The 15,109-nt window shown below is 42.2% G+C and overlaps 1 protein-coding gene across 1 annotated transcript; it reads left to right on the forward strand.

Moving 5' to 3' along the window:
* Positions 1–5,800: 5,800 nt before the first annotated feature.
* EAF01_009214 (uncharacterized protein) lies at positions 5,801–7,837 on the forward strand (the record flags this gene model as incomplete). The annotated part of the gene is made up of 1 exon (XM_038917470.1): positions 5,801–7,837. One exon carries the CDS (start codon positions 5,801–5,803, stop codon positions 7,835–7,837), a length of 2,037 nt encoding a protein of 678 aa, XP_038767075.1.
* Positions 7,838–15,109: the final 7,272 nt, after the last annotated feature.

The following is a 15,109-nucleotide window of genomic DNA, read 5'->3' on the forward strand; positions in this document are numbered from 1 at the left end:
TTAACCTCTTTAAGGAAAACAAGGAAAAAGAAAAACATGGCAATTGATTTAACTTTTTCAAAATCCCATCTCTTTTATCAATTATCGCATCTTCCTTCGTCTTCCTTCTTCTTTTCCTATCATATCAATAGTCGGTACTACTCCAGACTCCCCATCTAGCCCTGTCCATTTTTGATTTCATCATCGCCCCTCTTTCATCCAACATCCAACATCTAACATCCAACATCTAACATCCAACATCTATCGTTGGAGTTCTCCCTGGCTTGTTCCTTTTCATCACTACATCCATCCTTCCATGCGTATATACCACAGCGCCATAGAGATCCCGAAACCCGATTGGCGAATACCGAAATCTAAACCGTCTCATCATTGTCTGTTACTCACGAACTCACCACTCGGAACAAGCTCTGGAGTTGTAGCATCCCAGTAACCAGTCAAGTCTACATCGTACCTTTCACCATCTTTCTTCGATAGCAGTGACATACAATAATGAGACGATCTCGATATCGAAAGGCTTCATGGCTCTGAGGAGTCGTTGCAATTGACGCTGTCAGGGATGTGCTCTTCTTAATATGTTATACATTTTCTGTATGGTGACTTCGCCCCAGTCCTCGCTGCGCTCGATATTCATTATCTGTTGATCTCTCAGTGAAAGAAGCAAGGATGAAGTGATCACATCTGATCTGATCGCATTCGGAGGAGGCAGATGCCTCCGAAGCGACCCCTGGTTCTTAGATCTGATTTGTCGGCGAGAATGGCTCTAGAATCTGCGCACGGTCACATTTTGATTACATAATCGGTATTCTCATCGGAGGAAAAGGTCCTCCTAGTCTTGATTGGCCCGGGCGGATTTCTACCGCATTACTAAGCGCACTCAATATGCGAACGTTAAATCGACGAAGAGTCAGCCGGTCTAGCTGTGAAATATTTTTTTATACATGAATCCGTATATTTTTCTTTGAAAGCTTATTAATTGAGTTTAGTTCTAGATAAAGAGCAAGAAAACTGCCGGGGTTGTTTCAGTCGAGTTTTCGGTGGATGTTTTTTCTACTTCACAATATCATTAGGTACCTACCCACCTGATGTTTGTTAGTTAGTAATGTCTCCGAATAGAAAACACCAAGACGTCAAAAATAGCCCAGCCCCTGTGCCTGAAGGGAATTCTCAAATTCAACATGCGTTTTATAATCCGCAATACAAAATCTCATAAACAGAACGAGTTCAATACAATATTCAATAGCAGTTATTACTAATATCTCTTGATAGAACTCTCTCGAAGCTTCTAGAACCAGAATTTCATGAAGATAACAGGCAGCTGTAGAACCTATGTGGGAAGAATCCAAAGCCTTTAGATAATTCTTATCCCAAAGTATGCATTCTTACCTAGGCTCCCTCGGCCAGATATTACAACTGGCAACCAACCATCAATTACAAAACGCTTTCGATTTTGAAGGGGCAAGCAAAGAGTATATAGATTCGCACCGTGTTACAACGTCCCTAAGCTCGGGCCGTAGAAGCTCAAGTACCATTATTAGAAAAGATATTGTAATGTAGAAAGGAAACGCAACTCCCGCGGAAAAGCAAGCGTTAAGATTTGGGCATGCTGCATGAACTTACTTATCAGTCAAGATCATGACTCTTCACAAGGTACCAGAGGAAGCATAAGGTCTGTAATAGGAAGGCATGCAAGCTGTTTCTAAATCACTAAAGTTAGGAAACGGCTATGAAGTGAGAGCTCTACTTGTATCGGAGTTACACTAAAGCTCTACTAGTACGAGTTTGTACTAGTTCTACCCGAATCACATCAGCATGATCGATCATTTCGATGTTATCGCGCGAGAAAAAAGGCCAGAAGCGCAAACGGAAACAAAGGGAATGAGATAAAACATAGCTTTCAAAGAAAGGCAATGCCACCCTAGTCGCTAGTAAAATTGTTTCGTCTACATCCAATTCGCCTTTATGGTTGGCTCAAAGCCCCGGAGATATGTCCGAGTGAAGCTCGCAATGTGGGAATACTGGATGAACTCAGCTAGCTCAGCCTAGACCGTTCTCTTTTGAGCCTTCAGGTGGTTTGATTACTCAAGTGGGAGAATGGGTGTGCGTCACCTATCGGCGGATTTCGCAAGATGGATAGTTGTCTTCTTCCGACCGTTGCTCAAGTTCCTGATGTTCCCGCATTAGCGAGAGAGACTTGATCTGAAAGGGAATGGGCTCCAGCCAGGTTTACACAGTATGGAAATGCGATTTGAGAGGATGGGTACATGGTTATTCTTGTTTCCATTACTCATTCTAAGATTCAAGGCAGTTCATGAAACGTGATGAGGATTGTTATTGGTGAGAGATTAGAAAAATTGAAGCGAATGAAAAGAGGAAGGCGTGGATTTTGGTTATATCAGAAATTTGATTATTGAATGGTATTGCCGTGCACTAATTATTGCACGTACTACACAGGGAAATCGGGAGGTTTTACAACGAACAAGAGAAGCTGAAGACGCGATAAAACATTATGCGTAATTCTGTTGAAAGTAACTGGAGCGTTCCCGTCGCGTTTCGCACCCCTATTGACCCTCTTCGCAATACGGAAACTCGCGAAGACGCTGTTCACAACCTCTCGTAGCACTGGTGGGACGTTCTCCTAAAAGTTTCTATGTGCTATTATATCTTAGTGCATGCGTCGTAAGAAGCCCTTTTTATCTTGGCCTATGCATCAATCATTGTACTGTAGCGGCCGGTTCAAAACCTGAGAACGGACCCCTGCTGTACCGGCTCTAGATGACAATTCTGCCACTGAACGTCTACGAGCTCGACGTTCATCACTAAAAATACAACACTGCGAGGATAAACAAAGATAAGCTTAGGATCCGTTCTCAGCTCCGGCTCACAATAGATACCTCTTAAATCTATTCTAATAGTAACAATAAAAGTGTTTTATCGCGATGCTACGCATGACCGTATACAAGTGAAAGTGTCACTTGCAATCGACCCCTACCTAGCAGTGGGTTGAAACGAGTGGATCTGCCAGACACGACACATCAGCATATAATGAATGCCTTTTTTGAAATATTCTCGAGACCGTCAATTTGTAACAGCTAAACAGAAAAATCGTCTGAATCGACTCCGATCGAGATTGGGTGATTTACGCCCCGCGACAAGCGCGAGACTATGATCATTACTGAAGAATCTACAAATTTTGTCATTTTTACATGACCGATGCAGATACTTACTTGTATGCTTACGCAACCCATCTCAATGTCATATTTCGGCTCAATTCCTTCATGTTCTCATGAGAGATCGTCAAAGCACTTGCAATGATTACCAAAAGTTGATCGGCTAAGATCCCTCGAATCCCCGATTTAGCACCTCGAAATAACTACATCTCATATCTGTACAAGGGACCAAGGTTCTCCAACTTTGGATGTGAAAATGTACGATTATATCATCGTCAAATTTGAATGGAAAAAAATATAGAAGCTAGACTCAAGTTCGAAAGAGGATATACTGGTAATATCACAAACATTGTTCTGTATAGGTCGCACTCCTAATCCTTAGGCGTATGCAATTTACACCTTTCTGATAAAGCATGCTAATCTACTAATGTTTAAAGTTATACCTGGCACGCTATGAACAGGACAAACCGCATGACAGAGTCCGACATGCTTAAATCCACAATTTTATTTCATACTCCACCCGAATTTGAGTATTAGCGCTGTCATAGAAAATGCAACTTCGCCGTTGAGTGAAATTCAGGTTGGTCCTCGTGTAGTTTGCTATTTTGTGGTGTGTGTGCATCTATCTGGCTTCGGGTTCGCACAGCTCTAAAAGCATAAGTGCTTGGCATTGAACACTTGTTGGTCATGTACTATGTCGCCTTGACATGAACATTTCGCAAGTGCCGACCCCGCTCCCTGCCATCAATCTTTTCATAAAACTGTTGGTTTCGTCAAGACTATATACATATAGAAACTTGCAAGATTGCAAAAAATGGTCGATCTTTTTATTTATCGCATTCTCATTGGGATATGGGTCATGCGTGTCGCGAATGGCAGGGAATACAAAGAGCGGCGCTGTTAATCGAACGAAGGGCCCAAAGAATATGTAAAGTGAAGGGACGTGTCGAGAAAAAGAGCCACCAATATCGACCGATGACTGGATTCTAAACAAATGGAAAAATTGGCTGGTCTTAACTTTAGTCCCATATTTCGAAAATCGAAGATGGGCATGATGAGTTCAAAGTCTTGAAACTCGTTGACGTTTATCAGAGATGAAATTAGCGATGTACTTCACCACCCGGGAGGGTGGCACTTCGCAAGTGGGTTTGATTCAAGCGATGAAATATCTGAGCCCTCAAAAGTAGAAACGTTTCGACACACTCTGCGAGCTCCTCTAAGTTGAGGCGGAACAGATTTGGTGGGATGTCTTTTTGTCCGTTGCTTGTGTAACAAAAACAGTGTGTTTGGACAGAGAATGCATTTCGGATCGTTCCAGACACGTCATATATCATGGACAAGAACCTTGCTGTCGAAACTTTTTTAACCAAAATGTCCTGTTTAGGCTACACAGGATTTCTTGCTATGCAAACTATTAAACTGGAGGTAGGGTTGGAGATGGTAGACAGAAGAGCTTTGTTTGGGGTGACGACTCGTTTGGGATGGCAGACTTGTCATCAAATGGCCAATATAGTGAGGTCTTTCCTCGAGGACTTAACAGACAGTATACTACAGCTAAACACGACAAAAATCAGAAAGGTAATAGAGTGTGAAGAGGTGATGAACAAATGCGGACTATTTGTGATTGGTCTTCTAGGGCTTCTGTATGCTAGTGATAATTTGACACTTGCCTACCATTATTGCTACCACACGACTGCCAAGCCACAATTTGGGAACCAACGATCGTTGCTTATTTGAAAGTACGACTTCTAGTCCATGAGGAAGAGCTCATTTTTGAGTTGATGCCGTTTGTGCATGGATCCTGTCCTGTCACTGTTGTGTTTGGTGGGATGATGTGTGTATGTCAATGTATACGTTTGAGAAGTAGGTAATTGAAGCAAACGATACACATCCCTAAGTTTCAGACTCGGTGTGCAGGGCACGTATTCTATTGTTGTATATCTTTTTGAATGTATAATGGAAACAAATGAAGATCAATCCAGCAGTTAGTGAGCTGAACATATATCAACGATTCAAGGTCTGTCACATGATACACTTTGCCACTTCGAAGGCAAATTCTCTAAACCCACACCGCCCCCAGGATAATACCACACACCCGTCAAATCGGAAAATCAATTATTGCACTAATGTTGTTGTTGATTCTTCTCCTTTCTTTCTTTCTCTTTTCATTCCAAGTTTATTCTTTGAAGCTATTCAGGAGCAGTCGGCCAGTCTGAAACGACAATACTATTTACCAGTAGGTACAGGCCAAACACAATGGGGAACCTTAGAATACCGGAAAATACCCTAAAACAGCTCTTCGTTTGGTTTGCTCGTATTTTGGTACTGCGGGGGGAACGGTTCCTTGGATTCCACCGCCAAGCATAAGGTTATATAACACATTTCAGAATCTCTCATTCGATCTTTTTCATCTTGGCTCTTTCTCAATTCAACATAGCGGCGGAAGGAAGGGAAAAAGGGAGTTTCTTCTTCAGTCACCTGAATGCTTATTTTGGACAAGCTTCTACTCAGTTGTTAATCGTGGCCTTTGTTATCGACCATCAAACAATGTGTTTGATGTCGAAAGTCGACGTTTGAATACCGAATATTAAATATTACATATCCATAATATCTCTATCAAAAACACCGTCATCATGATGCGCTTACAGGCTCGTCGTGTTGTGTTTGTCGCCATCATTTTCAGCGCAACAATTGCATACATTTTGTACACCCAAACTAATTATGTCACGTGGCCACGCCCTGAACCAAATGATTCAGTCATTCATGGAACACAACCCAACCCGAATTCCGACTCAAACATATCTGCAGACCCCAGTTCTCTGGTTCCATCATCAGGTTCGAATGATGAGGTCAAAACACCACCAACAGTTGAAGAGCCTTCACTGAAGGAGAACGAAGACAAGAAGCCAGATGAACAACATCCAGCTGAAAAACAACCTGATACTGGTATAGATACCAAACCTCATTCTGATTCAACCTCAACACCAGCGCCAATTGTTCCAGCGGTTACATGTCCATCTTATGCACAAATTCAGGGGAAGAAACAAGAGCCATTATCGGAAGGCTATCGGAAATTCCCCTACTCTCGCCCTTCACAGGAATGCCGGACATTCAATCTCCCTTCGTTAGAAAAGCTCATCGAGCAAATGAAATCGATTATCAAGGACCCTGATCTCTTCCGACTTTTTGAAAATAGTTATCCGAATACATTGGACACTACAATCAAATGGCGAGGGTATGCAAACAAGATTGATCCAGTAACACAAAACGAAACAGCGACAGACGAAGAACTAACATTTGTCATCACTGGCGATATTGATGCTATGTGGTTGAGGGATTCTGCATCCCAAATCTATTCCTATCTCCCATTACTCGAAGCTTCTGATAATCGAGATTCTCTTGCAAGCCTATGGCGTGGTCTTATCAACTTACACGCACGATATATCATCATATCACCATACTGTCATAGTTTCCAACCTCCACCGGAATCAGGACTCCAGCTCCAAACCAATGGAGCGTATCATCAGAACCATCCCATGCCACCTTATGATCCCCAAAAAGTTTTCGACTGTAAGTGGGAACTCGATTCCCTGGCCTCCTTTCTCCAAGTCTCATCGGCCTATTATCAGCGCACAAACGATTTATCATTCTTTCAAAAATATTCCTGGATCGATGCTGTTCAAGCAGCTGTAGATGCCGCTGGTGCAATGAGACTAGGAACGTATTCCTCTGACGGCAAAGTTCAAAAATCCGCATGGACATTTACAGGTTGGACAAACCGCGGCAGCGAAACTCTGACAAATGACGGTCTAGGTAATCCTACCAAAGAGAACGGGATGGTAAGAAGTGCATTCCGTCCTTCCGATGACGCATGTATCTATCAATTATTGGTGCCCGCAAACATGATGTGGGCTAAATACCTAGAAGAGGCATCTATTATTATGGAACAATTGTCCGGCGAGAAGGCCGCCAAACTTACCACCTCCATGCGGGAGCAAGCTTTCGGAATAAGGAAAGCTATAAATCGCGATGCCATAACTCATCATTGGAAATTCGGCGATATTTATGCCTATGAAATCGACGGCTTTGGCGGCCATAATTTAATGGATGATGCCAATGTCCCTTCTCTATTAGCTATTCCTCTTTGGGACTACGAAAACTCTTCATTTCCTCTCCCTGAACTATTTGAAAGTGACGGAGAGCAAGGTGGTAAAAAAACAAAAGTTGATCATGCAAAAATCTATAATAATACTCGAAATTTTGTCCTAAGTCAGGAGAATCCCTATTTCATGCAAGGGCCCTCCATTGCCGCAATAGGTGGTCCTCATCTTGGTCCTGGCAAGAGTTGGCCCATGGCAGCTATTGTACGCGCCCTCACTGCCATGGAAACAGCGTCGAGATCGGGCAAAGGAATAGAAGATGTGGAGAAAGAAGTAGTAGAACAGGTAATGATGGTATTGGATAGTACCGGCGGAACGGGTGTAATTCATGAGAGCGTCAATTCATGGAATGTAAATGATTGGACAAGAGCTTGGTTTGGGTGGGCGAATGGACTTTTTGGGGAATTGGTTATGCGAATTTCAAGAGAGGATCAAAAGGCCGGAAGGGGAGGTGGCGGGTTGTTGGGGAGATCCTGGCAGACAGATGAGGGCGTTAAGGCGAGTAATTGAGTTTTGACATGTCATAGAAATTGGAATGGATGGATGGCGTTTGGTGAAATTGGCATATAAGACTGTATTTCTGGAAACACTTCGTCGTATATTGGAGATTAGTTAGCTAGCTTTTGATACATTAGCGAAAAGTTAGTCTGACAATTTAATTGAGTATTGCATTGGAAACATTTCCCTTGTTACTGATATGCCAACCACATGGGAGAGAATAGCTGAACCAAATCCCTCTTAGGTAACACAGGAACTTCGATGTCTCGCGCCCATCTCTCCATAACCCTCTACATCCTCCTTGCACACCACCTCCACTTAACATCTCATCTCTCTCCATCTCCAATCCTGCAATCTCCCCTCCTCTATCCCCATCTCTCAGAAACTCCCTCCCCTCTTCCTCCTCCCTCCCATTCACAAAATATCCCACTCACTCCCCATCCCATCCCATCATCTAAGTTCAGTACCCCACTTTTCGGCCACCTTATAAATCTCATTGCTCTAATCAATCATCTCTTTTCAATCTTTAATGATTTAATAACTATTGAATTAATTGATTCAAAAATTTGATATATTGTTAATTATATTATGAGTAATGGTTATATTAAAGATGATATTGCTATGACACTTAATGCTATAGCAAAAGGTATAATTATTAGAAAAGCTAGTTTGAATTATAGAATACTTTGTATTACTTTTCAATGTTATATAAAAGATTATCTTTCTTATTAAAAAGGTACTCAAAATATACAAAAGATAGTTCTGATATAGAAGAAAGTATTAATCGAATAGATATTAGTTTAAAAGGTTTTAGATATTAGTTTTATATATTAGTAGATATAAGAAATTGACGAAACCCTTTTTAAAGTGAAAAGAAATGAGTTTATACTTAAAAAACAATGGATATATAACTTCCTATTTAAAAACCCTAAAATTCAAACTAAAAGATAAATTAGAATCGATAATCAATATGTTTTAGGTATTATTATCGAAATTATTAGTAATGTTACGACCGAGGTCGTCACATGACTAGATTGATTAAAATATCACCTGACCAAGGTGTCCCACTGAGTCCCACTGAGTAAGGCCCAGTGGGACACAGTGGGAAGCAGTGGGACAACAGAGAACGAAGGTCTATATAAGGGAATGGGATTTCATTACAATATAGAGCTTCGTGCTCAAGAACAATCATTAGTTTCATTACTATAGTTACGAGAATTGCAACCAGTTACAACCTTATTGAATTCCTACTTGAAGTCTAGTCTAAACCACCTCGAGAGATCTCTAGACACTTCCACGTGACCCTAGAGGCAGCTCCCGTAACATTTATTAAGTATATTTCTATTATAGGAAAAGCATTATTACCCTTCATTATATATAAGAATAAAAGTATTCAACAATAATAATTCTCTACTAAGCTTGATATATATAAGAATTAAAAATTTCATGCTACAGAAAATGGGTAGATTATTAATGAAACAGGTTTAACATAACTAAAAGAGGTCTTTATTCCTTAAACCACCCTTTCTAATTTAAAAGAGGCTAGATTGCTTATTTTGAACAAACATAAAAGCCACGAAACCATTCAATTTATACTTAAATGCTTCAAAAACAATATACACTTCTTATTCCTTTCTTTACATATATTATATATATTATAACCTTTTGATTTATTAATATTCTCTTTTGTTGGAAGTTGTGGCACGTGCTCTAAGCTACTGTGCATATATCACTTCCACTTCGTAGTTAGATTTTACCTTAGTACAATTAATCTACATAGTCAATAATACATGCATTCCACTGGCCTGCTCCTTTATTGTGAACAGGTTATGAGCCCGGTAGCTCTGCAGTAAGACTAAGGCCGAAAGCTCTTTGAATAGCTTACGTTGCCAAAGGAGAGGTTGACGACGAGAAGCTCCTACGCAACGCGACGTCAACATACGAGGTGCGCACAGCAAACAGATTGCTGAGCAGCGACAGCGAAGTAACCACTTACATCGCGCCTTTTCCTCAAGTAAGAAAACTACGAGTTATTACTGAAAAGACCATTCATTCCAGCTTAACGCTGAAGAGCATCACCTGCTACATAGTGTTCGATATCACTTCAAAAATCATTATCTACAAATCAAAATTCACTATTCTTAATTACCCCGCCTTGAAGAGAATTTCTCCCTTCAAACACTAGTACATCCCAATCGGGACAGCGCAGTCTTAAACAGTTCCTCTTCCACTCTTTCATTCCACCATCAATCACGCCTAGGTCATCGACGCAAGCTTTCTACTTGCAGAACCTTCAAAATGAACGAAGACACTGGATCCAAGGATTACTCCAAGCGCATCCCTCCTCTCACTCAAGAGAATCACGAACGCTGGACTCGTCAAATAAGAATTCAACTTCGAGGAAAAGGTTGGTTCTATACATGCGAAAAGACATTGCATGAATATGCACGGATTGCAGCAGCCGACAACTTAATCCAGGATTTCGAAGAACTTCAAGTCTCCAGCGGCAGCGGCAGTACCACTACAAAGATTCGACTCAATATCGACAAAAAGGCCACCTTTCTTAAGGACGACGCTAGTGCATTATCTTACATCTGTCGCTCATTATCTGACGATGATGAGGCTTTAGTGGACGAATATGATACAGCAAAGAAACTTTGGGATTATCTAGCCGTCAAATACTCCAGAATCGATGATATCGCAGCAGACGAGTACCTCCTCAAGATCAAGACCTTCTCTTTCGACGATACCCCTGATATGACTATTATAGGTGCATGGGATAAGCTCAAGGATCTTCGACGAAAGCTCTTATCTGCGGATGCTTCAGCCGGTGCTTTGTGTACAGATAAATCACTCTTTCAAAGCCTGACCTTGTCTCTCCCTGATGAGTACAAAGTCATCATTGATATGATCCGTGTCGTCAGTTCTACTCTAAGCATTGACGATAAGATCAAGCATCTACAGGTCAAAGAGGCAGAGATCCAGACCTCTGGAGACTCGGCACACCTTGCAAAAGGAAAGAAATATGTCCCACCTCATCGCCAGCGTAAGGCTAGCACAAGCTCGGAGACCGACACATCCATCATCACTTGCGAACTCTGCGACAAACCTGGCCACTCAGTCCTAAAATGCTTCCAGCTCCGTCGCGCCAAGCGTCTCTTGAAATCCGATTCAAAGCACAAACAGAAGAGAAGACAATCCACCTCTCCAGTGCGAAAAGACAAAAAACGCAGGGAGCACAAGGCTCATATCGCCGAATCAAGCTCCGATGCTACTGAAAGTGTCGTCGATAGTGAGTCTGATTCTGAGCATTGTCATCTCACCAAAGAAAGTATTAGTAAGGCATCCCCATCGCAATGGTACGCTGATACCGGCGCCACTTCACACATGTCTGACCAACGTTCTCTATTCAGAAGTCTAATTCGTACTCCGCGACGAAGGATAACGGTTGGTGGGGGAGCTATGTACTCGGATGAGCGAGGAACAGTGGACATGGTGTGCAAGGATGGAACAAGGACATCATTAGCTGGTGTGCTATATGTACCTGGATTGGGGGTCAACCTGCTCTCAGCCAAGAGAATTTGTGAGGCAGGACTCAAGGGTACATTCAGTCTCAAGAAGATGTATTTCACACCAGAAAACGATAAGAATAATAAGATCATCAAAGCAACAATGAAAGATGGGATGTATATCATCTCGCATGTGAAACCAGGATACGAAGATTCTGCATTCTTTGCGCTCTCTGCAGAGATCATTGATGGTACAAAAGGGGAAGTCGAAGAATTAACCATGACGGAGAAGGAAAGATACCTTATCTGGCATAGACGCTTCAATCATCTCGGCCCTGACAAAATCAGGAATCTGCACAAAGTCACTACACTCCAGAGACCGATCAAGGTCCCTTCAACTCTTGATGTCTGTGAAGTGTGCGCTCTCACAAAGATGACTAACAGAATCCCAAGTCAACTAAGTGCACGAAAATCCAAAAGGCTAGAATTGATCCATTTCGATGTTGCTGGCCCTTTCCCAAGGACCATTCGAGGGCACAGATACTTTCTCCTTATTATCGATAGCGCCACAAGGGTAAATTGGGTCATCCTATTGAAACAGAAGAGCGATGCAATACCCTTACTGAAAGCCTGGAAGCAAGAAATTGAACTTGCTACAGGAGTAGCTGTAATTGCTGCCAGAACCGACAATGCACCAGAGCTTCTTCAAGCCGTCCGGGAATGGAAGACTGGTGTGCGATCAGAGGTTACAGTGGTTGTATCGTCTCACCAAAATGGTCCAGCTGAACGCAATATACGCACCGCAGAAACCGACATGAGAGCAATGTTGAAAGAAGCTCATTTACCATTAGAATTTTGGGACGAAGCTGTCGAGCACGACGTATACATTCGAAACCGCACTAGTATTGGCCCAGATGCAAATGGAATCGATCGAAGCCCACTCGAAGCATTTACAGGCACATTACCAGATATCGATACATGCAAGGTCTGGGGGAGTCGATGTTACGCCTATATCAACCCCAAAACCATCCCAAAAGGACAAAGGCATGATAAACTTCGCGACACAGCAAGGGTTGGGATATTCCTGGGATACTCAAAAGACACCACCAAGCATATAAAGGTTTATTCACCAGAGCTAGGTTATACTTACCGCTCTTATCGTGTTACAATCGACGAAAGCTACAAAGGAGGGGATCTGGATCTCAAACTCAGAAACTGTGTAGCTGGATCACAAGGTACCAAGAATATAGAACCTGATCGCAGGCCTCGCGGCAGACCTAAGAATGTCCCTGAATCATCGTCTATTCCAGTCGATCCACCAATATCACCAAATGAAATAATCACAGACTCGATAGAGGTGCGCTTGCCAATACCAAAACGAACAAAGACTGAAATACCACGCTTTGATGAAGATGAATATGGAAATATCCGACAAGTGGCTGATGATTTAACAAGACCGGCAGGGGAAAACAACAAAGAAAGTGATGTTACTTTACCTGATATAACTTCACCACCTGATCATACACCACCGAAGTCAAGGGCACCTGAGGATATAACTTTACCACTTGATCATACACCATCGAATTCGAGTACATTACCTGAGAGTGTATTACCTGATATTGCACTACCTAATGAAACTTTACCACCTACTGCATCTACATCTGCATCTACTTCCACACCACCTTTGAGATACAATCTTAGGAAGAGAAAGAGAAGCGATGACGACGATATAGAAGAACAGAGAGACTCCAAAATCATTCGGGCCTTACTTGCTTCCTTAAATAAGCCAGGATCAGAATCAATTGAGCACGCCATGATTGCCATTCCAAATATTCATCAATTCGAACAGGAGACGAATAATGAAATTGCTTCGAAGATCTTGACTATTTTAGCAGATGCACCAGCAGAAGCTGAGACCGCTCTACCAGCAACGGAAATACTCGGGATCAAGATACCGAATACATATAAAGAAGCAATGGCAGACAAAAAGCACGCGAAAGACTGGCAAGCTGCAATTCAAGAAGAAGTAGACTCATTGGTCAAGAATGGCACTTGGGAAGAGTTCATTTTACCACAAGGGAGCAATCTAGTTTCAACGAAATGGGTATTTGTTGTTAAGACGAAGGATAATAAGGTAGAGCGATTCAAGGCCAGATTAGTGGCTAGAGGGTTCAGCCAAGTTTTAGGTAAAGATTACAACGAAACCTTCGCCCCCACTGTTCGACTCGATACTCTTCGCCTTTTCCTTGCAATTGTTGCAAGAGAGGACCTCGAGTGTTCCCATTTCGATATCAAAAATGCGTTCACCGAATCACACTTGAAAGAAGAAATCTATTTAGCACCCCCTCAAGGTGTTCATGTTCATCGCGGCCGCGTTCTACATGCACTTCGGAGTCTTTATGGGCTAAAGCAAGCTGGTAGAGATTGGAGCCTTCTTCTGAAAGGAGAGTTAACCAAGATGGGTTTCGTACAAAGCCTTGCGGATCCGTGTTTATACACCAATCACCCGCGCCAGCTAATTCTCCTAGTGTATGTAGATGATATTGTTACTGCTGCTGCACAAAAACGAGATATTCAATGGTTTTATCACAACCTTTCTGCTCGATTCAACACCAAAGACCTGGGGGAGATTAGTAAGATCTTAGGAGTGCGCATCATTCGTAACAGATCAGAGAGAGTGTTAACTATGGATCAAGAAGAGTATCTGGATGCAATGCTTACCCGATTCGGGATCTCCCATGGTCAACACACTCCAAGGAAGATACCAATCTCGGATTACAACCAACTACGACCAACGCTCCCAGACGACGAGCTCACTGATGTAAACGAATACCAGCAAGCAATCGGCAGTACGATCCACCCTATGGTTTACACTAGACCGGACATCGCATTCGGTCTCGGGAGATTAGCACAAGCTATGTCTAACCCTGCCAAACATCACAGCGTTGCACTCAAAAACCTTATGAGATATTTGAGGTCAACTATTAAACAGAAACTACGTTTTGGGCCTGGGGGAGTTCAATCAGATATTTGCAAAGAATATGACCTCCTACAACGCACCATCAAAGTATACACCGACGCAGACTGGGCAAGCGATAGAACCGATCGAAAAAGCATCTCTGGTGGGGTAGTAATGTTCTATGGTGGACCAATCTCATGGGCAAGCAAGAAGCAGACATCTGTAGCTACATCTAGTACAGAAGCTGAGTACATTTCCATGGCGATGTTCACCAAACAAGGGCAATGGGTAGCCCAACTCTTGAGGGACTTAGAGCGACCACAGTATATCGGGAGCAACAGCGGAGTTCAAATGCTCGGAGACAACCAAGGAGCGCTAGCGTTAACCAAGAACCCACATCTACACGAGCGATCAAAGCATATTGACATATGTCACCACTTCATTCGAGATCTCACAGAAAAACATCTAGTCAATACCAGCTATGTCAATACAAGTGATATGGCTGCAGATGGATTAACAAAACCATGCGCAAGGGTGATATTTGAGAGATTCAAGAACATGCTGGGGTTTCAAAGAGAGTAAGCTCTTTGGGAGAGTATTGGAAGTTGTGGTATGTGCTCCAAAATCGACTAAATCGACCAAATTGACCAAATCGACCAAAATCACTGAATCCACCCATTTCACCTATTTCATCAGATTCATTGGATTCATCTTACGTCGAATTTATCAAAAAAAAAAAAAAAAAAAAAAAAAAATTAATGATTTCAAGAAAATCACGTGGAATAACAGATAAGCTTAAGGTCTGTTCGCATACGA

Source organism: Botrytis porri (assembly GCF_014898465.1).
Source record: "Botrytis porri strain MUCL 3234 chromosome Unknown BPOR_013, whole genome shotgun sequence".
NCBI lineage: Eukaryota > Fungi > Ascomycota > Leotiomycetes > Helotiales > Sclerotiniaceae > Botrytis > Botrytis porri.